The sequence below is a fragment of the Panthera pardus genome, unplaced genomic scaffold (genome assembly GCF_024362965.1).
Source record: "Panthera pardus isolate Hobbes unplaced genomic scaffold, ASM2436296v1 HiC_scaffold_6, whole genome shotgun sequence".
NCBI classification, from domain to species: domain Eukaryota; kingdom Metazoa; phylum Chordata; class Mammalia; order Carnivora; family Felidae; genus Panthera; species Panthera pardus.
Genome location: NW_026526991.1, coordinates 93,104,224 through 93,125,678, shown reverse-complemented (window position 1 = coordinate 93,125,678; position 21,455 = coordinate 93,104,224). Strand labels below are relative to the sequence as shown.

At 40.5% G+C, this 21,455-nt stretch overlaps 2 protein-coding genes across 2 annotated transcripts in view; one reads left to right on the top strand and one right to left on the bottom strand.

The window, feature by feature from the left end:
- LOC109268649 (histone H4) overlaps positions 1-9,633 on the bottom strand; it is a 46,483-nt gene extending 36,850 nt beyond the window's left edge. The window contains exon 1 of the mRNA XM_053894974.1: positions 8,515-9,633. Within this exon, the coding sequence (XP_053750949.1) occupies positions 9,292-9,603 (312 nt within the window). The 5' untranslated portion in view covers positions 9,604-9,633 and the 3' untranslated portion in view covers positions 8,515-9,291. The remainder of the gene's footprint in view (positions 1-8,514) is intronic.
- Positions 9,634-12,965: 3,332 nt separating this feature from the next.
- On the top strand, positions 12,966-13,623 carry LOC109268650 (histone H2A.J). The gene has a single exon (XM_019452053.2). The coding sequence runs from the start codon at positions 13,064-13,066 to the stop codon at positions 13,451-13,453; it is 390 nt and encodes a 129-aa protein (XP_019307598.1). The 5' UTR covers positions 12,966-13,063; the 3' UTR covers positions 13,454-13,623.
- Positions 13,624-21,455: the final 7,832 nt, after the last annotated feature.

Genomic DNA, 21,455 nt, shown 5'->3' with positions numbered 1-21,455 from the left:
CAGTGATCATATTTCTAATATGTAAAATGATTCTTTAAAACGATTTCAAAATCGGTGTTTCAACAAACACTGAAAATTCACAAAAAGAAAATCCAAATGACCTATCGATATCTGAACAAGTAGTCAATCTTTCCATAATAATTCATTTATTAATCCAACAAATACTTACCGAGACATATTTTGCATCTTTTTCAGATGAAAAAGCAGAATACCATTTTTCATATGAAACAATGGTAGTTCTAAAAATATGATACTATTCAGGGTTGATAAGAGTGTGGAGAAATGGGCACTTCTAAATCTCCCATTTAGATATGGGAGAGTTTCAAAGGGGTGTAGTATTTCTCCATGGCAGGGAGCCACATATTTCAAAAGTCATGCATTTTCATTCACCTAGAAATTCTACCCCTAGGTAGAATTTATTTAAGTAAATAATCAGATATGTTCATAGGATTTATGTGCAACAATATTTATTGCAGCATTATTTATAATACCTCCCAAAGGAAACAAACAAAATGTCAAATGGTGAGAAATTGGTTAAATAAATCATGGTGTGTTTGTACAACATTTAATAAAAGTCATTTGGAAAAATAGTTAATGGCAAATATTCTTGATATGTTGACAAGTTTAAAAGCAAATATTAAACTAATATATATGCTATCATCCTGATTTTCTGATTGTTTATAAATGTTTAAAAGTACCCCCAAATATAATACAGTTACATGTGAATATAATATTTGCACATAATACTATAACATAAACTAAAACGTTGACAGTGATGACCTCTGAAGGCAGGACTCAGGAGAGTTTTTAAAAATGTGTTTCCTCATCCCCAAAGGCAAGGGAATTAAAAGCAAAAATGAACTACTGGGACCTTATGAAGATAAAAAGCTTCTGCACAGCAAAGGAAACAACCAACAAAACTAAAAGGCAACCAATGGAATGGGAAAAGATATTTGCAAATGACATATCGGACAAAGGGCTAGTATCCAAAATCTATAAAGAGCTCATCAAACTCCACACCCGAAAAACAAATAACCCAGTGAAGAAATGGGCAGAAAACATGAATAGACACTTCTCTTAAGAAGACATCCAGATGGCCAACAGGCACATGAAAAGATGTTCAACGTCGCTCCTTATCAGGGAAATACAAATCAAAACCACACTCAGATATCACCTCATGCCAGTCAGAGTGGCCAAAATGAACAAATCAGGAGACTATAGATGCTGGCGAGGATGTGGAGAAACAGGAACCCTCTGGCACTGTTGGTGGGAATGCAAATTGGTGCAGCCGCTCTGGAAAGCAGTGTGGAGGTTCCTCAAAAAATTAAAAATAGACCTACCCTATGACCCAGCAATAGCACTGCTAGGAATTTAGCCAAGGGTTACAGGAGTACTGATGCATAGGGGCACTTGTACCCCAATGTTTATAGCAGCACTCTCAACAATAGCCAAATTATGGAAAGAGCCTAAATGTCCATCAACTGATGAATGGATAAAGAAATTGTGGTTTATATACACAATGGAGTACTACGTGGCAATGAGAAAGAATGAAATATGGCCCTTTGTAGCAACATGGATGGAACTGGAGAGTGTGATGCTAAGTGAAATAAGCCATACAGAGAAAGACAGATACCATATGGTTTCACTCTTATGTGGATCCTGAGAAACTAACAGAAACCCATGGGGGAGGGAAAGGAAAAAAAAAAAAAGAGGTTAGAGTGGAAGAGAGCCAAAGCATAAGAGACTCTTAAAAACTGAGAACAAATTGAGGGTTGATGAGGGGTGGGAGGGAGGGGAGGGTGGGTGATGGGTATTGAGGAGAGCACCTTTTGGGATGAGCACTGGGTGTTGTATGGAAACCAATTTGACAATAAACTTCACATATTGAAAAAATTAAAAAAATTAAAAAAATAAAAAATAAAAATAAATGAAAATGTGTTTCCTTTAAAAAATAAATGTGTTTCCTTTGCTTTTTCTCTATATCCTATTGTTTCCCTATTAAATAAGCACTGCTTTTATAATAAGAAAAAAAGTTACAAAATTGGATTTTCATAATTAGCTTTTTGATAACCTAAGAGTAGTTTCAGTATAGTGTGAGGATAAAGGTTTTTAAATTTGGTTAAGTAGTGATTTGAAGAAGTAGAGGCAATCAATATAGGCTGTATCTCAGAACACTTGGCATTTAAGTGCAGGAAAAGATCCAAGGTTAGGTTTAGAGGGAAGTCAGGTTGAGGACAAAGGAGATGGAGAAATATATATATATGTACTATATATACATATATTATATATATATACTTATATATTATATAGTATATATATTATATATAAGTATATATAGTATATAGTATATATATTATATATAGTATATAGAGTATATATATAGTATATATATAGTATATATAGAGTATATATATAGTATATATAGAGTATATATAGTATATATATAGTATATATATATTATATATATATTGTATATATATAATTATATATATACTATATAGTATATAATATATATATACTTATATATTATATATATATTTATCATATATATATAATACATATTTAGGGTAAAGAGAAAAAGACAGTGGAGGAAAACATTTGTACATAGATTAAGGTAATTTACAGATATAATATCATTATTTACCCATGTAACTTTACATATAGGTATAAGTTAAGAGAAGAAAAATGCAAAATAGTATGCTAACTCATAGTAAAACATGTGTAAATATGACAAAATATTAGGTTGTATTAGTCAAGATTCTCCAGAGGAACAGAACCCATAGAATATATATGTATACACACACACACACACACACACGCATATACAAAGACAAGTTTTATCTATCCATATATATATATATATATATATAGAGAGAGAGAGAGAGAGAGGTTATATGTAAAAATTATATATATTATGAAATTTACATTATAATTATTATAATGTAATATATAGTATCATAAATATATATTATATTATATTAATTATATTAATTATATTATATTATATTATATTATATTATATTATATTATATTATTATAAATTAGAGAGAGAGAAATTTATTTTAAGAAACTGGCTTACATGATTATGCAGGCTGGCAAGTTCAAAATCTTAAGGGGTCGGCCAGCAGACTGGAGACTCAAGAAGGTCTGATGTTGCAATTCAAGCTCAAAGACCTGTCTGCCGGCAGAATTCAGGCAGTCTTTGTTCTATTAAGACCTTCAACTGATTGCCCACATTAGGGGCAAAGTCTACTGATTTAAATGCTAATCTCATCCACAAAAAAATCATCCTCACAGAAACATCCAAAATAACATTTGGTCAAATTTCTTGACCCTATCAAGTTGACACTTAAAATTATCATCACAAAGGTACTGATGAAAAATGAAAATAGTTCGGCCCGGTAGCAAGATTGCTAGTTTTTCTTAATACTGTCTTTAAATTTGTTACAGTAAAGGTTAGGCATAATTTATTAACAATGAACTCATGCTGTTCAAAACTCAGAAGGGCTTCAACTTTTATAATGCCTAATCTTCAACCACATTAACAATTATGAGGTCATTATACTATCTATACATTATCACTGACTCCTAGAATTCTTATCAAACAGCAGTATACAATTACATTCCTGACTTAATTTGAGCATGTCCCATCAACATTTACAGAGTGGAAACATCTAATTACAAATATAGAAGTATATGGGACACTAGTATAAATATGTGGCAATTATATCTTTTGGGAAGCAGAGGTCATGCAGCCTGGGTTTTAGGCATAATGTTACCACTAACTGGCTACAGCAATTTGAATAATTATTCAAGGGACATGAGTCTGCCAAACTACAAAAAACAAGAGTGACACTTGCACACTAGCCTTAAAGAGGTGTTTTAAGGAATAGATGAAATAATAGATTTTGCTTTGAAAATATAAAGAGGTCCAAAATGAAATAAATATTTCTACAGTGATTTAGGGAAAATTAAAGAGGAATCAAAAAGGTGTCAGAGAGGAACAGATTTTACTTTCAGTCCCTCATAAGCTAATCAGAACTTCCAAACAAGGTCAGGCCTAAAAGGACACAAGTCATTGGTTAAGGGATGGGGAATGAGTAGATGTTTATCATCATAATGGTAACATCCAACATTTAGTAAATGTATAATAAGTGTTAGGCAACCTGCCATATATTGCCTATATTATCCCTTTTAACCGTCATAAAATCCTGAGAGCTGTTATTGCCATGTTATAGATGTGGAAAGTGAAACTCAGATTTGTTAAGGGACTTACCCAAAGCTACTACATGTGGCATGATGCTTCCTGAAATTTTCCCGTTGCTCTAGGCTCATGACAAGGGGGCCCCTCTGGATCCCAGGTTTTATAGTGGGAAGTTAAAGTACAAACCATCCCCTCCCCACTCCACATCTATTGAGCTTAGAGCTAGTCAGCCATGGAGAAAGGAAAAGTTTTTTATACTGAATAAGAGATTGAAACTTTAAGTAGATTTGACTTTTAATAACTGAGACAGTGACCAAAACGTAATGGAATCTTTTCAAGATATCATGAGGTTAAAGGAGAGATCTGATAGAGAATGGATGAAGTTTTCACATTTGTCTCCTGAGTTGAGAATATTCAATAAACCAGCTACATTTGAGGGTGGGAAATGGAGCAGTTATCCAGGATCCTTCAAGAACCTCCACATAGACATAAATATGTATACGGGGTTCATCAAACAATTCCAAACACAAACTGGGATGGGAGAGATACTGCCAATATAGACATAAGAATAGCCAATGGAAAATATTTAAAGATACACATATTACGAACAGAAATTATCTGTGGATTATAGTATTTATGAGGATGTCAGATGTTGGGTGAATCTTCTTTTGTTGTCCCAGAATTCATAACTAGGGTCCAAGCTGTGGATAAAGAGGCATCATGCACCTCAAATTCCAAAGACAGAATTGCAATCAGACATTGCCTTTCCAGGCTTACTAAAAGGAGGCAGAATCAGTTCCACCGCCATGAGCCGCTGCTTCCGTGGGAAGATAAGGATAATCACAGCTGTGAGTTATCAGTCCAGAGAGGCATTTGACAGCTCTTTTCTCCTCCTTCCTTAGGGGAGACTGAATGAAGAGAATTAATCTCCTATTCTGGACAGACATATCCACAGGCACTAGACTGTTTTGCCTGCAGCCACCTAAGCAAGAGAAAAGAGAATGGACACAGATGGTAAAGCTGAGAGAAGGGATGGCAGCAGTTATTACCTTTGGGCCACAACCTGGAATGTAACCAAATTACTTTCTTTCTCTGACCACTGAATTGAGAAACCACTGCAAAAATCGTATTTCATCAAATATTTAAGCAAGACTATTCCCTGGAAGAATTTAAATGTTAATGATTACCTATAGAATCCTTATCTCCCTTCTGGGTCTCCCACTATAAATCAGAGACTCTTCTTTCAAAGAAACAGTTGGCAGGTCTAATTAAGGAAATGAAATCCCTTTACACCCTTACCCCTTACATGTGAAATGTAAGTCACATAAGAGATACAGACAAAGCTATTTTGGGAAGGTATATATAACCTATAGATAATATCATATATAGTAGAGTAGTGTCAATGATACATTCTTCCCACTTGTAATATACACATACACATGTGCATGTGTATATGTATCCTTTCCATATGCACTATATAACCTTCCCGTTAATCCTCTGGTCATATCATGCTTGTGAAAATTCATTTCAAAGTAAAATACTTAAAAATATTGATTTCATTACTAAAGTATTTATACTTGTAGAAAACTCGGAAAATACAGCAATATCTAAAGATGAAAATTAAAATAATCATAAACCTCTACTCATTAATAACTACTGTTAACATGTTGGTAAAGGGAAAGATTAATTGTAGTCTTTTACTATATCAATATTGTGCTCTATGTAGTTTTATATCCCACTTTTAAATTCTTACTTATACACATATTTGTGCTTCCTTATTTGTGCTTACAAATAAAAGACTTGGAAATAAGTATTTCTGAATGTAGAATACTAGCAATTATAGCTATGATAACATTACATGCATGAAAAATGAAAGGTTTCCAGATCAAAAAAGAGAGCTTAGAAATTGAGTGATATATAAAGTATTTAACAAATGGTTACGGGTAATAGTCACTGGCTGATCAGAAGGGAAACCAGGCACAACAGTCAGCTTGTCTCCACACTCGTGTGTCTGGGCTGAGTATTACTCCTGCATAAGAGGAGACAAAGCCTTGAGAAGCCAAATAATCAAATGTCACACTGATATTTGGCACAATTACCATCTAAGACCCAATTTCCTGTCCAGGGTTTTTCGTACTTATCAGGTTGCCTCCTTATATGAAAGCTTTCTGAAATGTATAAAGTGCTATTTAAATGTACATTCTAATTAATACTATCAATACAGTTAAACAAATACACAGAGATTAGTACACAGGACCAATGAAATATCCAATAGTAGGAGGTCCCCAATACACCAGGCCTGGGAACTACTGTGACCTTTGTTCATGACATTTGTTCCCTAAGCTTGGTGTGGCATTCCCCTTCTAATACCATCTGACCTTTGAAGACAGCCCTACACCTGACAAAATTTGTTCTGTACACCAACAGCACCTCATTCATACCCCTCTGTTAGAGTAAACCACATGTGTACCACCCTCCCGATGTCTACTCAGAAAATAGAAACTTCTTGATAGCAGACACGTGCTTATTTATCTCTGAATCTTCAAACCTTAACAGTACTTGGAACAAAGGAGGCATTAAATGTTCAAAAACCAGAAGAGATTGCTTTGCTAATTTCAACAGCATCCCGTTCACATTTAAGGGAGGCACTACAGAGAAGTTTTAAGTTCTTTAACAAACATTTGTAGTAGGGATTTTAATTTTTTTAATGTTTTATTTACTTTTGAGAGGGAGAGAGAGTGTGTGAGCCAGGGGAGAGGGGGAGAGAGAGAGAGAGAGAGAGAGAGAGAGAGAGAGAGAGAGAGAGACACAGAATCCGAAGCAGGCTCCAGGCTCTGAGCTGTCAGCACAGAGCCCCATGCGGGGCTCAAACTCATGAACTGTGAGATCATGACCTGAGCGGAAGTTGGCGGCTTAACTGACTGAGCCACCCGGAGGCCCCTGCAGTAAGACATTTTATTAGTCAACTTCAGAAAAATCTCAGTTCCAATTTCAGATACTTTGTTGTATTCTCAAATCATGTGACCCAGTTTGGGTTTGGAAAACATGATTACTTTAGGACTGCTAGTACTACCATAGGACTCATACAGACAAATATAAAGATTTCCTGTGCTCCAATAATTTGGTTATATTTTATAAAGAGCATAAGACATGAGCAAAAATAGCTATGTTCCAAGGGAGAACGTGATTTCTATTAGGCAGTTAGGAAGAAATAAGGCCATCACCAAAAATAAAAGAAAAAAAAAAAATTTAAGCAATTCCTAGTAAGCTAAATACTTAAGGAATAGATATATTGAACTGCCATACAAATACTTATATCCATGACCCACTGGGGTCCTAACCTTCACCCTAATATTTGATTCATGTTAAATTGGAGCTTTAATAGCTACATTATCTATCTACCACCTACTTACATTCACCCTTTCACCGCCAACAAATACAGAGGCACCAAAGTGTGCCAGACTTTGCTGTTTCTTTTAAGTAACTCAGTGTTTTTCATTTGCATTACAGAAACTTGAGCTTCTGGGACTGTCTCAGTGCCCTAGAAATTTAATTAATACCAGAATCACGAACACACTTCAGTCTTTATGGAGTAGGGGAAAATACTGAGAAGTGAAATATCAGCAAATAGAGCCAAGAGGCCTCCATGGCAGAAGCAGTGTCATATAAAGGTAAGGCCGAAGGGTGCAGGATCTAACAGGGTTGGGTTCAATTCTTGCCTCCAATTCTTACTCCCCCATTATCAGTTTCCTCATCTGTAAAATAGCAATAAATACTTCATAAGTTTGCTGGGGAATCAAACGCAGTAATGGGACACAAAGTGTTCCAAAGCGCCTGACCCCCAATAATTGGTATAATGCCAGATTCCGCTTGGAGAATACTAGAAATGTTTCCAAGTGAGCTCCGTTCCCGCCTCGCCCCACTGGCGGCCCCTGCCGGGCAGCACAAAGACGGGTCCCCAGGGTCCTGATCCTACAGTCGCCTGGGGAAAGCACCCTCAAACAGGCCGCCCCTTGCTCCGGGTTTCCAGGCCACACCGCGGAATCACTGGGCAGGACCCGCGGTTACACAGCTACCTCGCCCCCACCATTTCCACCGAATTTATCAGAACGCGGGCCTCCGTCCATCTCCCACCCACAGCCCCGCCGACGGCTCAGAAAAGGGCTTTTACTCTACAGCTAGGGCTTATCTCCTCCTGAACAGCAGCACGATGCCGCCCCGCACCCCTGGCCGCACTGCCGGCTAACTCCTGAATCTCCACGGCCAGGGGTCAGAGCACCACCGCCAGGCATTCGGGCCGGGATGCTCACCCGCTCCATGCCGCTAACTGCAGCTGGCCACTGGCCGGGGCCGTGAGCCTTGGCCCCGCCTTCGACTTCGCCCGCGCTTGGCCGCCTTTATTCAGCGTCGGCACTGGGTCACCTCCTACTCAAACGTCAGCAAAGAAAATATTCACAGAAGGCGGCACTACTGCGCGCCACACTAGAACCGCACTTAGCACTTTCCGCGCTATCTGCACTTCCGCGTTCTCAGGAGCCAGGCAACGTTGCCGCACTGACGAGGACCCGTCCCCTCTGACGCGTGGTTCCCAGACCCAATCGGAGGCAGCACCAACTAGCCCTAATTTGCATAGAATCCTGTATATAGGCTCAGGGACAGAGGCCTCGACCGCTTACAAGCCAACCGCCACATCTAAAACGTGGTTTTTCTGCAGTGGAGATGCCTCCTTCCCTCAAATGGAACCCGAAGTCACCTCAGGAGCCCAGTGTGTATGTGTACCATAGAACGAGGTCTCCACCCCGTACCGCACGCCCCACACTACATCCTATGCGAGCGGCGCTGGGCCCCTACTGCAAGCACTAACCGCCCACACCTCTCCCCGGAAGCCCAAAGCCCGCCGCCTGCAACCCGCAGCTACCCTCCGGGACAGGTACTTTCAGGGCACCGGGCTGGATTTCATCCAATGCACCGATCTGCGTCTAGATTGCACATTCACACAGTAAATGCAAAGTGTTCGCTCTTTTCTTGACGTCCTGGGGGCCCTTAAAAGGGCCTTTAGAAATGTGGAGATAAGCCGCCGGGACTGCTCAGCCCCCGAAGCCATACAACGTGCGGCCCTGGCGCTTCAACGCGTACACCACGTCCATTGCCGTGACTGTCTTGCGCTTGGCGTGCTCCGTGTAAGTCACTGCATCGCGGATCACGTTCTCCAGAAATACTTTAAGCACTCCCCGGGTCTCCTCATAGATGAGTCCCGAAATGCGCTTGACACCCCCTCGGCGGGCCAGCCGGCGGATGGCGGGCTTCGTAATACCCTGGATGTTGTCCCGTAAGACCTTCCGGTGGCGCTTGGCGCCTCCTTTTCCCAGCCCTTTGCCGCCTTTCCCGCGACCAGACATCCTTTCAGTACGCAAAAACCTGAAAGCCGAAGACCAAGAAACTAGGGGTACGAGCCTGGAGACCAAGCTTTATAGTGCCTGGTGGCGGACCTGTTTGAAAACCTCAAGGAAGTGGGCGGAGCTCTAGGCGCGAAGGGACTTTTTTTTGCCACCCTCCCAAAATGAGGGAGGGAGCTGTGAGGAGACGGAGCTGACTTTCGTTGTTTGCTATCTTGGGAAAGCTTTTTGGTACTTTTACTGTAAAATTGAGGAAAGACTCATTGGTATTTCGTTTTCTCAACGCTTGAATAAAAATAGGCCAGATTTATGCACGCTGGCTTCCTCTCCCCAGCTCCTCCCTCCCGTGTCCCCCCTATACCCATTCTCGCGCGCGATTTCTAGGAATGCTTACTTTAATAACAGCATTCCCAGACTAACATGAAAAATAAATAGTAGCCGGGAATGCATTATATCTTGTTAGATTTCAAAGCAATTAGCTTTACACCTTTTCATCTGTGGATCTTTTTCAAGTCACTAGTGGGAGGCAGAGGAGATTTTTTAATACTTTTTTCTCATTTGTGACCCACGCAAAGAAAGAATTAAAATTGTTTCAAAAAAGATCTTATCCCCTCCTCCCTCCTCCCAGACTTTCCCTTATCACTGCTTGTGCGCCCTTCACAGATTATTCTGCCTCCTCTGCCCTCTTCCCCAACCCCGCGCACTTTTGCTTTTCAACAAATAACGATTTCTATGATTATTTAGTTGAAATAAAGTAAATTTCTTATTTCATTCAAACTTTAGGTTCTCACATCTTCCACTTTAAAATTCAGAGGTCTTGGGGCGCCTGGGTGGCGCAGTCGGTTAAGCGTCCGACTTCAGCCAGGTCACGATCTCGCGGTCCGTGGGTTCGAGCCCCGCGTCAGGCTCTGGGCTGATGGCTCGGAGCCTGGAGCCTGTTTCCGATTCTGTGTCTCCCTCTCTCTCTGCCCCTCCCCCGTTCATGCTCTGTCTCTCTCTGTCCCAAAAATAAATAAAAAACGTTGAAAAAAAAATTTTTTTAAAATTCAGAGGTCTTAAAATAATAGAGCCCATGATCGTAGCTTTAAAGAGTGATTTGTACTGCAAATAGCTCATCAGGAGGCTTTCAATCTTTTTCTTAAGAGAATCCCTGAACAAAATGAAACTCTCAGTAGTTTCACCGCTCTAGGATACAGGACTCTCTGTCCTCCCAAAAGGTTTTATTGATAAAAGGCAGCAGTATTTAGAGGATGATTCATAACTCTCTCCCAGGCACTTAACATCTGGAGGAAGGAATATTGTAGTAAATTGTACTCCCTGTCCCGAGTCTTTAACTTTCTAAAAAAAGCTTTATAGTAATTTTTTCGATAGGTATAAATGCTTATAATTTACCCATCCTTACCCATCTCCATAACACATTTTTATTGTTAGTGATAAAAGAGTCCTCAGAATACTGTGTGTATGACTGCAAAAAATCCTGAATACTCATATTGTACTACATGACTTTAATCCTTGACAGGAAGAAAGAAAAGTCTATCAGATCTTGAAGAGATTGGGATTCTTATAATAGTAAATTGATTGATTAACTTATATTTTATTAAGACTAAAAAATCAAAGTTAGAACATTTTCAAGTTAGAAATCCTCTTGCTGACAAGAATAAAAGGAAAACATATCCAAAATAATAATTGTTAAAAGTTTCCCTTAATATCGGCAAAATTTAAGCAAAATTTACAAAACTCATATCAATAACATGTTAATAAATGCACCGGAGGTTTGTCTATTATTCAGTTTATCTAGCAGTTGTTGGATGCTTACTAACATATTTAATCTTCAAACACTTTGGGATACCTACAGAGCTTATCAACTGGTAAGTGGTACAGCCAGAATTTGGACCACGGCAGTTTGGCTCCAGAATGAATGACTTAATCATAACAGTATACTGCTTCTCAACTTCAAATTGAGTGTCTACTATGTCAATTGAGTGTCTATGTCAATTGAGTGTCTACTATGTATATATAGGTTAATCATTGTTCTAGGCAATAAGGACACGTACAGAAATAGGCAAAAATGTGATTTCATTGCAATCAAATCTTTAATTAGGATGGTGGGAGGGTAAATTTGTTTTACTTTTAAATGGATACTATAATCCACATAAAATGTTGCTTATTTTAATGTGCTTAAAACAAATAGTATAATTGTATAATTGTTAAATTATGTCAGTGAATTGTTAAAAAATAGTTTCTTATAAAAAAAAACACAAAACTTATTTTGTTCCAAATGCTATGGCTCTGCAATTTAGGTAAGTACAGTTGCTACCATTCTTTTTAGCCTTTTCAGGACTGGAGCACCACAGGGGCAGCAGAGGACTGGGAAAAGGAACTACCAAGTGCCACCAGAATGTCTTAGGCGACCATATTGATTTCCGGACTCCTCTACAAGGAGACCCTCAGTCTCCTTGGAGAACATGATCAGCAGCGCGGTGATGAATAAGGAGCAAACCAGGGCCAAGATTTTTTGCTTCAGAAACTGTGCTGCTCCTGCGGCCTCTCCCTGGAATCCAGAGACTCTTTTCAGGCTCATAACCTCAAAGACAAGAGATGTTAGGTTTTGGCTAACCGACCTTGTTGCAGTCTCTGAGGAAAGCATTCACGTCTAGTCTAGCACTCTAGTTTCGCAGTCCCTAGAAGCGAAGATTGGCAACCTGTGAATGGCAGAATTGCTCAGGGATCCAGTGTCATCTAGGCTGATTAAGATAGTTCAGATGGTCAGTTCAGTCCGAGGCATCTTTTGGGGCCAGCTCCCCACACTGTTGAGTAACAGCAGGCGCATCTGAGTTTGCAGGATACAAGGCGCACATGTTTAAAGAAACGGCAGGGAGGCGCTTGCCCACAAGCGCGGGGTCTAGAGTCAGATAATTAGCTGGTTAGGATGCTGTATACGGTGAGAAAATCCACCTACCGGGCATAGCAAAGTAGGGCTCACCCTGCGTCCTCAATTGCTTTTAGTATTTCTTGCTGGAGTGCTTCGTACTTGTAGACAGAGTAGCTCTTCCAGATTTTTCAGTTTCTAACCATGGTTCCTTAATTCTTAAGACGTTCCTTGGAGCAAACTTGCACGTTCAAATCTCAGAATGCACTGAATTCAACGGAGGCCCCAAACGCAGAGCGGTCCGGTCCTGCGTATTCATATGGGGGGTTATGTAAATGAGGACTAGGAGTTTGCTCTTTTGATTGGAGAGAGCTGGAGAAGGCGGTCCCTCAACCAGGAGCGCTGGTTGGAAGCGGAGCCTGCCTGTCATTGGCCAATAGAACTGAGGATGTTGCTGCGCCCAATGAGAAGGCACCGCCTAGTGTCAGCACAAAGTCTTAAAGGCAGTTCCGGTGTAGTACTTCACATTCACTTGCTCAGAGCTGGATTGCTGCGTTTCGCTTCGCAGGCAGGAGTTTTTGGCGAGAGGTAAACATGTCTGGTCGTGGAAAGCAGGGTGGCAAAGTGCGGGCAAAGGCCAAATCGCGGTCCTCCCGCGCGGGCCTCCAGTTCCCGGTCGGTCGAGTACACAGACTGCTACGCAAAGGTAACTACGCGGAGCGAGTAGGCGCTGGGGCGCCCGTGTACCTGGCGGCGGTGTTGGAGTACTTGACAGCGGAGATCCTGGAGTTGGCTGGCAATGCCGCTCGTGACAACAAGAAGACCAGAATAATCCCTCGCCACCTGCAACTCGCCATCCGCAACGACGAGGAGCTAAACAAGCTGTTGGGGAAAGTCACCATTGCTCAGGGCGGCGTCCTGCCCAACATCCAGGCCGTGCTGCTGCCCAAGAAGACGGAGAGTCAAAAGGCGAAGAGCAAGTGATCCTGACGCCACCACAGGGGAGCTGGCTTTCCCAGCAAAGGCTCTTTTCATAACCGCCCGCAGTATTTTTCAATATACTCGATGTCATGGAAGGCTGGCGGGATTTAGTGGGGAGGTGGGCGGCGAGGGGCCCGCCAAGTCCAGGGCCAATAAAGTCGGTGAAAATCGTGTGGTGGAGAGAGCTATGTAGTCTCGGGGACCTTCCGGATGACCCGGGGGGCAACCGGGAGACCTCTGGAGCAGGTACTGGTGGGCTGGCTTCAGCCGCTTTGTGGGCTACTTTGGTCCGCACCCTCGAGGCGTTTTGTGGGCGGATAAAGGAGACCAGGAGGGACCCACTGGCTTGGAATTGGGCAGAGTTGGGGTCTCTCCCTACTCGCCTTAATGGAAAAGACAGGCAGAGTAGGGTGCGGTTGCGGCAGGGGGATTATTTTTACACCTCTTTCCCAGGGCTTTCACTCTTCTGTCTTGTCCCGGCTGTTCAGGAGGACCCAATTCGGAAGACGCAGTAGGGGCTAGTTGGTGTCTGGCAGGACGTTGGCTTACTGGCCATACTTTTCAAAAGGTGGAGTAACTCTCAGTCTTGGAAGAGTGGTTCTGATGACACCATGTCAACAGATTTTTCTTAGCCTAATAGCTGTTGTGTTTACATGCTTTGGATAGCAGGTATTTTTATATACACACTTATGTTCACATTTCTTTAAGGTGAAGGAAACATCCAGTAAGATGTGTAATACAGAAGCATGAGTCATGAGTAAATTTGTTCTCCTGACACTCATGTTGCATAACAGTGCAGTGTCTTTAGTCATGAGTTGCTTATGCTTAGGAGCTTTTAAAATGATTTTCTCATGATGGCCTTGTCTCCACCATATTATACTCCTTTGGAAATGTAATCAATTTGATTTTGCTTCCTAACAACAAATAACTTGCTTGAAGTCTTTTATGTTCCCCCATTGGCATGGAGTAAAGATCTCATCCCAACAGTCTTCTAGGGTTTGCATTGCTTAATTGTACAGTAATGCTTAAATAAACATGGGATGTGTGAAAATGTAAGGGTAAATGACTTAAGTGCAAGAAGAAACACGTCTCAGGTCAGGAATCCACATTTAAAAGTTTAAACCCTAGCCATCCTATTCTGTCCTCAACTGACCCTTCCGTCTTACCCTTTTCTGCAAGCTTCATCCTGGCCCACCAGGCCCACAAGTAGGATCCCAGTTCAGATTTCACATCTTTGGAGTCCTCTTTCCTATGAGTCAGAGTTGCAGTCTTCCTTTCAAAAAACAAACAAACAAAACATATATATATATTTCTTCATTTTGGTAGTGTGTGGCCCATTTTCCCACATTGACTTTCTTTATTTCTTCCCCAGTATTTTTTGAGGGAGTACAGCTGTGAATGAGGACAACTAGATTTCCACTCTCTGTGAGCTCACTTCTTTTTCCTGGTAACTGAAGACAGGACATTGAACAAAGAAATGTTAATATCAGAAAAAGAATCCCCTTCAGCTTCCATTAATACTTGTGTCTGTCTGCTGCTTGTGGAAATGAAGGTCGGGATTACTTCTCCAACATGGTCAACTTTGAGGGCTACACACATCTTTGTTAGGAGGCAGATTATTGCCCCCTAATTCCCCAGGAGAATAGACTCCAAGGGTACCATGGGCAGGTGCCAAGATGTCCACAGCTATTTATTTACTCCACTCCTACCTTCCATCCAGAAGGCTTCTTCATGTGTAAAATAGTCATAATACCAATTTTAAGGACTGAGATAGTTCATTTACTATACGTATGAGGCACATATTAGGTACTGAATAAATTAAAAGAAGTATGATTTCCTACAAGATCTGGGGTTACCCTTATAGGTTAAGGTATAACTGTAACAGGCTTTTGTTTGGTTTTGTTTTTTTAGCACACAATCATTAGGATAGTTCTCAGTGTTACCACTTTGGGGAAATGGTAGGCAGTAGAGGACTGTATATATGGCATATAATATATATACCTACATATATGGCATATGTATATATATAATATAAAGTGTGTACATATCCAATGCTGGTTTTGACATTTAAGTCTTTTTTTAAATGTTTATTTAGTTTTGAGAGAGAGAGAGAGGGAGAGAGAGAATGAGTGGGGGAGGGGCAAGAGAGGGAGACACAGAATTCGAATCAGCCTCCAGGCTCTGAGCAAGTGGTCAGCACAGAGCCTGACTCGGGGCTCAAACCCACAAACTGTGTGATCATGGCCTGGGCCGAAGTCGGAAGCTCAACCGACTGAGCCACCCAGGCGCCCCGACATTTAAGTCTTAATTTTGTAAAAGATTTGAGGCATCTGAAAGGTTATTACCAAAATGGTGGCAAAACAAGAACAAGGGCCACCAAGACATTTATAAGAAAAAAGCAATTTTTCTTGTTCCTCTGAAGATTCACAGGAGTCTGTCTAACCCTGTTACATGAAGAGCAAGCCAGTCAAGCCTAAAAGTACAACCAGTGCCCCCTTTCCTGCACCACCTCCACTGCCCCAGGGATTGTTTCCCCTCAAATACTTCCCTTGCTGCAAGACTCAATCAGTCTCTCACCATTTCTGTCATTTATGTATTTGTTTGTGTGTTCGTTCATTCATTCATTCATTCATTCATTCATTCATTCATTTATGAGAAAGTGAGCACACAAACCTGCACCTCAGCAGGGAAGGGGCAGAGAAAGAAGGAGAGAGAGAATCTTAAGCAGGCCCCATGCCCAGCATGAGATCATTACCTGAGCCGAAATCAAGGGTTATGCTTAACCAACTGAGCCACCCAGATGCCCCTCACCATTTCTGTTTTCAAGGGTTTTTTTAAACCTGAATAATTTATTGGCTGTTAAAAATGCATACTTTTTGCATTACTTTTTGTATTACTTTGCAGTAAGCATGCATTTACTGCAAAATCAATTCAGCCTGTGATCCTCGATGAACAAATAATTCTTGCCAATGTATGACTGTTAATTGCAAAGGCCAACATTTCTTCAAGCACTAGACTGCATAGAAGATGACTTAGGACAGAACAGGTGGGACCTGAATTCTGATTTTTTAATACATTTACAATCCACAGTTGTACTTATAGACACACATACCCTTTCCTGCCAAGATAAGTCATTCATGTGGCAGGCTGTGACTTGGGTAGGATTTATGCTTTGTTTTTCCTCTGGGACCAGTCTTGTCTTTGTTTCTCTGAGAACTCGTCTGTGTAGTTTTTTCTGCCTGGAATCAAAAGGTTTAGTCTGTCTCCGTAATTGGTGATGACTGACCTACTGTATGCACTCTTCACAAATGCCCTTGAAAGGCCATAGACCATGGTGTTCAAGGACTTCAGCTACGTGGCACAAGACTTAAGTTCAAGTCCACTCTGCCCCATACTAGTTAGGTGATTTTGGAAATGTTGCTCAATTTTTTTAAACCTCAGTTTTATTTATTAAGGGGGCATACTAGTAGAGTTTATATTAGTGGATTTTGCAGAGGAGTCATTGAGTTAATGTGAATGAGAGCACAAAAGTTTCCCGTGTAGAAACAAGTAATTATTATTTCTATGCGCAACTCGATTTAGAGTGAATTGCAATAATTGTGGCACCTATTGAAATAGAAAAACATCACTCTAGCAATCCTGTGACTTTTCTGATAGCAACCCATGAAAACAAGCTTAGTGGCTGTTTTACTAATTACAGGACATCCACAAATCAACCTATAACAGGAAAGAGAGTAATAAATGGTTAAAGCTTGTTAACCGGTCAGATTCAAATCTTAATATGCATTCTCCCCGCCCCTAAAGACCGCCTACTTTGGAATTAATGGCTTAACTACACCCACGCAGATTAAAAACGGAACCTGTTTGTTCAACAACTTATTGCGTATATGTTATGTGTGAAACCTATAATTGATAACCAGCTGTTCAGAAAAATGATTATAATATAATAAAAAAAAAGATTACAGTATAACAGGCTACACGTAAAGAAAGGGAGATGTTTCGGCAAAACATCTGTTTCGGTAAAAGCAGGTGTTTCGGTAACAGGGAACAGAGGCACCTGTATCGCTCAGCCTGGAGGGGAGAGTGGCACCTGAGATAGGCCTAGGTGTGTGAGTTAGCCTGACGTGCTAGCGTGTTCCAGGCATAGAGGCAGCACGCACCAAGGCAGGGGAGTCAGAATACAATGGCTGCAGTTGGATGTGAGAGGACCTAGGGAAGAAGGTCTGGCCTGGAGATAAGAATTTGGGAGTCATAACAAAATGGTCCACTAAAAATGGTCAGTGGCTAAAGTCATTGAGAGGGAATATACATACACAGAATATATGTATAGATGCCTAAGTGGCTGTACAGAAAACAGCCACAGCTGAACGGGATGTGGGGATCTATGAGATCTAATCTCCTGGCAAAAGAAGAGGAGCTGAGGAGAAGGAAGGACATGGCCCATGGAGAGAGTCTGTCAAAGGATGGAGATTTCTCATAGTTTGGCTCCCTGAACTCCTGGACACCCCTAATTTGCTTATACTTTGCCATATAATTAGAAAATGCTCTTTAAAAGTTATTATGTTCTCCCACACAGGCAATGCAGACAGGCTGACTCAGCTTACCAATGGTGTTGGAATGGATATGGATTTTTACCATATGAATTTTCACTTTGCACAGACAGAAATTTGGGGGTGTATCTGATGACAACGAGAGCATTTGTTTAAAAATTTTTTTTTAATGTTTATTTCTGAGAGAGAGAGATAGATCATGAGTGAGGGACAGGCAGAGAGAGACAGAGACACAGAATCTGAAGCAGACTCCAGGCTCTGAGCTGTCAGCACAGAGCCCCACGCTGGGCTCAAACCCATGAGCTGTGAGATCCTGACCTGAGCTGAAGTTGGACAGACAGCATTTGTTTAAAAAGCTGGGAAGAATGTTGGCAAAGAACCCTTTAATAATATATCCTTTATTATCATTCCATTTAGTTGAATATTTTTTGAATATTGAATATTTAGTTGAATATTTTTACATGTTTTAATTTTAATTGAAGTTTTAAGTTTTAATCTTAAAGAAGTTACAGAAACAGTGGTAACTTATTAATTCATCAAACTAGTTATTTAATTTATTTACTTTCTTAAAGAAATATATATTGCTTATAAATATCATTTGTAGAAAGCTATAGTTATTCTTATTGAGGTACAATTGCCATATAACATTTTCAGCTGTAACATAATTGTTCAATATTTGTGTCTAATTAACAAATGTCACCACACATGGTGACGATTCTTGTGACCAGAACTTTTGAGATTTACTCTCTTAGCAACTTTCAAATATGCAATACAGTATTCGTAACTATAGTTACTGTGCTATATATTACATCTACATGACTTAATTATCTTATAACTAGAAGTTTTTACCTTTTGACTCTCTTTACCCATTTGGCCCAACCCCCTCAAGGCACCTGCCACCTAAGGCAACCACCAATCTGTGGTCTGTATCTATGAGCTTGGCGGTTTCATTTTTATTGTATATATATGTGAGATCATATGGTATTTGACTTTCTCTGTCTGACATTTTTCACTTAGATAATACCCCCTAGGTCCATTCATGTTGTTGCAAATGACAAGTTTTTATTCTTTTTAATAGCTGAATAATATTCCTGTGTGTGTGTGTGTGTGTGTGTGTGTGTGTGTGTGTGTGTGTGTGTTGTGTGTGTGTGTGTGTGTGCCACATTTTCTTTCTCCCTTCATCTATCTAGGGACACTTGAGTTTTTTCCATATCTCAGCTATTGTAAAAATATTGCAATGAACATAGGGGTGCATATATCTTTTTGAGTTAGTATAATATAGACTTTTTCAAATGTTTGAAATGAGAAATTTGACCTGGACAAAGTGATTTTCTTTTAATCAGCTAATGTTTAGTTTCCCAAGGGAGGGAAGTGGAAAGAAGAACAGAAAAAAAGAAAAAAAAAAGAGAAAAGAAAAAGAAAGGAAGGCAACTGGCTTCAGGCAGATATGAAATTACCACTGTAAAGCTTGACTTGGTTTTCTGTATAAGGAGAGGAAATAAAGTTTAGGTGTTGAACAACGGATTTTAACACATACACACAGAAAAGAGAATGACAGCACATTTAGAAAGTAACTCGGGTCCTTGATAATTTTATCAAGTCATACAATTGAAAAGCCAGTACTGCTTAACTCCAGTTGGGAAGGAAGGAGGAATAAGTCCTGTATTGTTACCTTTTTTTTTTTTAAGACAAATCAGACCAACCAATCTCCTCATGTGGGTTTATTTGCTTTCTGTTTTAAAGTACTTCTCAAATGAACTATCTTGTTCATTTCAAAAGCCCAAGTGGCAACTGCAACTCTAAAATATCCCTGGTGAAATTGTGCTTATTACAGAGAGAGATGTACAAATTCCTATTAAAATGAGAAAACATGAAGGAAGCAAGTGGTTGGCTTGAAAGAGGTGCAGTTTTAGATTGTGACAACTAGGAAAAACAACATGGTTTATAAAAAGGGTAATTTCTGGGGTGCCTGGGTGGCTCAGTCGGTTTAACCATTCGATTTCAGCTCAGGTCAGGATCTCACGGTTCACAAGATGGAACCCCAACTTGGGCTCTCTGCTCTCAGTGCAGTCAGCTTTGGATCCTCTGTGTTCCCACCCCCCCACACACACACACCTCCGCCCCTCTCCCACTCGCATGCACCCTCTCTCCCTCTCAAAAATAAATAAACATTTGAAAAAAAAGGGGGTAATTTCTGATCCCCACAGCTTGTGATCAGTGATGACTGATCATAGATCCAGACAAAACTAAATGGACCAGTCTTCAGGAACACAAAGACAGAGCTCTTTATCTGATTTAGAAATGATGATTGAAAGCAAAGTTTGTCCTAGGGTCGCTGGTCTGAAGAGTCCTGAACGCCTCAGCCCTCGGGGGATAGCTCAGAAACAGACTTGTCAGGCTTCTGTCCACTCTCGCCCTGTGGACTTTTGTGCTCAGACACGATTACAGAGGAGTCTTCTTTTGGTTTTGATTTTTCATGGTCACAGAATGGCCTGGTCTGCTGTTGGCGTTCTATGACACGGTTTATGTTCCACAGAAAGCTATGGTGTGGCTGTGAGGCCAACCCTCAGCAGCACCAAGGCCTGGCTGACAGTCCAGACTGGTGACAAAGCTGTCCTGGGCTGCCTTCCCCTTTGTTAGTGGCTAAAGAAAAAATGTGACACCCGGAAGAGGGCTTGCTGAACCGTGGAAGTGGACAAGGGCATCTCAAGACAATTGCCGGCAGTGTCCAAGCACCATGCAAAAGAGGGAGCTACTGTCTTTGGGTGTTTCAGCCCCACATTTGTATACTTCAAACATCCCGATCCTCTAACAACATCCCCTTGTTTTCATGTTCATCAAGGAACTTTTTATCTTGAATCATTTTTTGTGTGTCTTTGGGTAGGGTAAGAATATTCTGGTTTCTTTAACATGATATAATCCATGTATCGCTCATAATAAATGATATTTTAAATTTATATTATATTTATATATACTTCTATATATATAATTTTTGTATGTTTAAATATAAATACTAAGTAAATGCCATGACCTCACTTTCCTCCCATCTTCCAATATCCTGCTCCCCATGGCCCAGCCCAAATAGAAATCACTGTTACTCTTTTTTTAAAATTTTTAATGTTTATTTATTTTTGAGAGAGGGAGAGAGAGAGAGAGACAGAGTGTGAGTGGGGGAAGGGCAGAGAGAGAGAGAGACACACACAGAATCGGAAGCAGGCTCCAGGCTCCAAGCTTCATTCGGCACAGAGGCCCATGCAGGGCTCGAACGCACAAACCACGAGATCATGACCTGAGCCAAAGTCGGTCACTTAACCGACTGGGTCACCCAGGTGCCCCACCACTGTTATTCTTATTTGAACTCATGTCAGAAAAAAAAAAAATCCAACCCAATAAAAATATAGACATTTATTTATAAGCTGGCTAAGCCTCTGTTTTTGCATGCATAAAAATAAGGT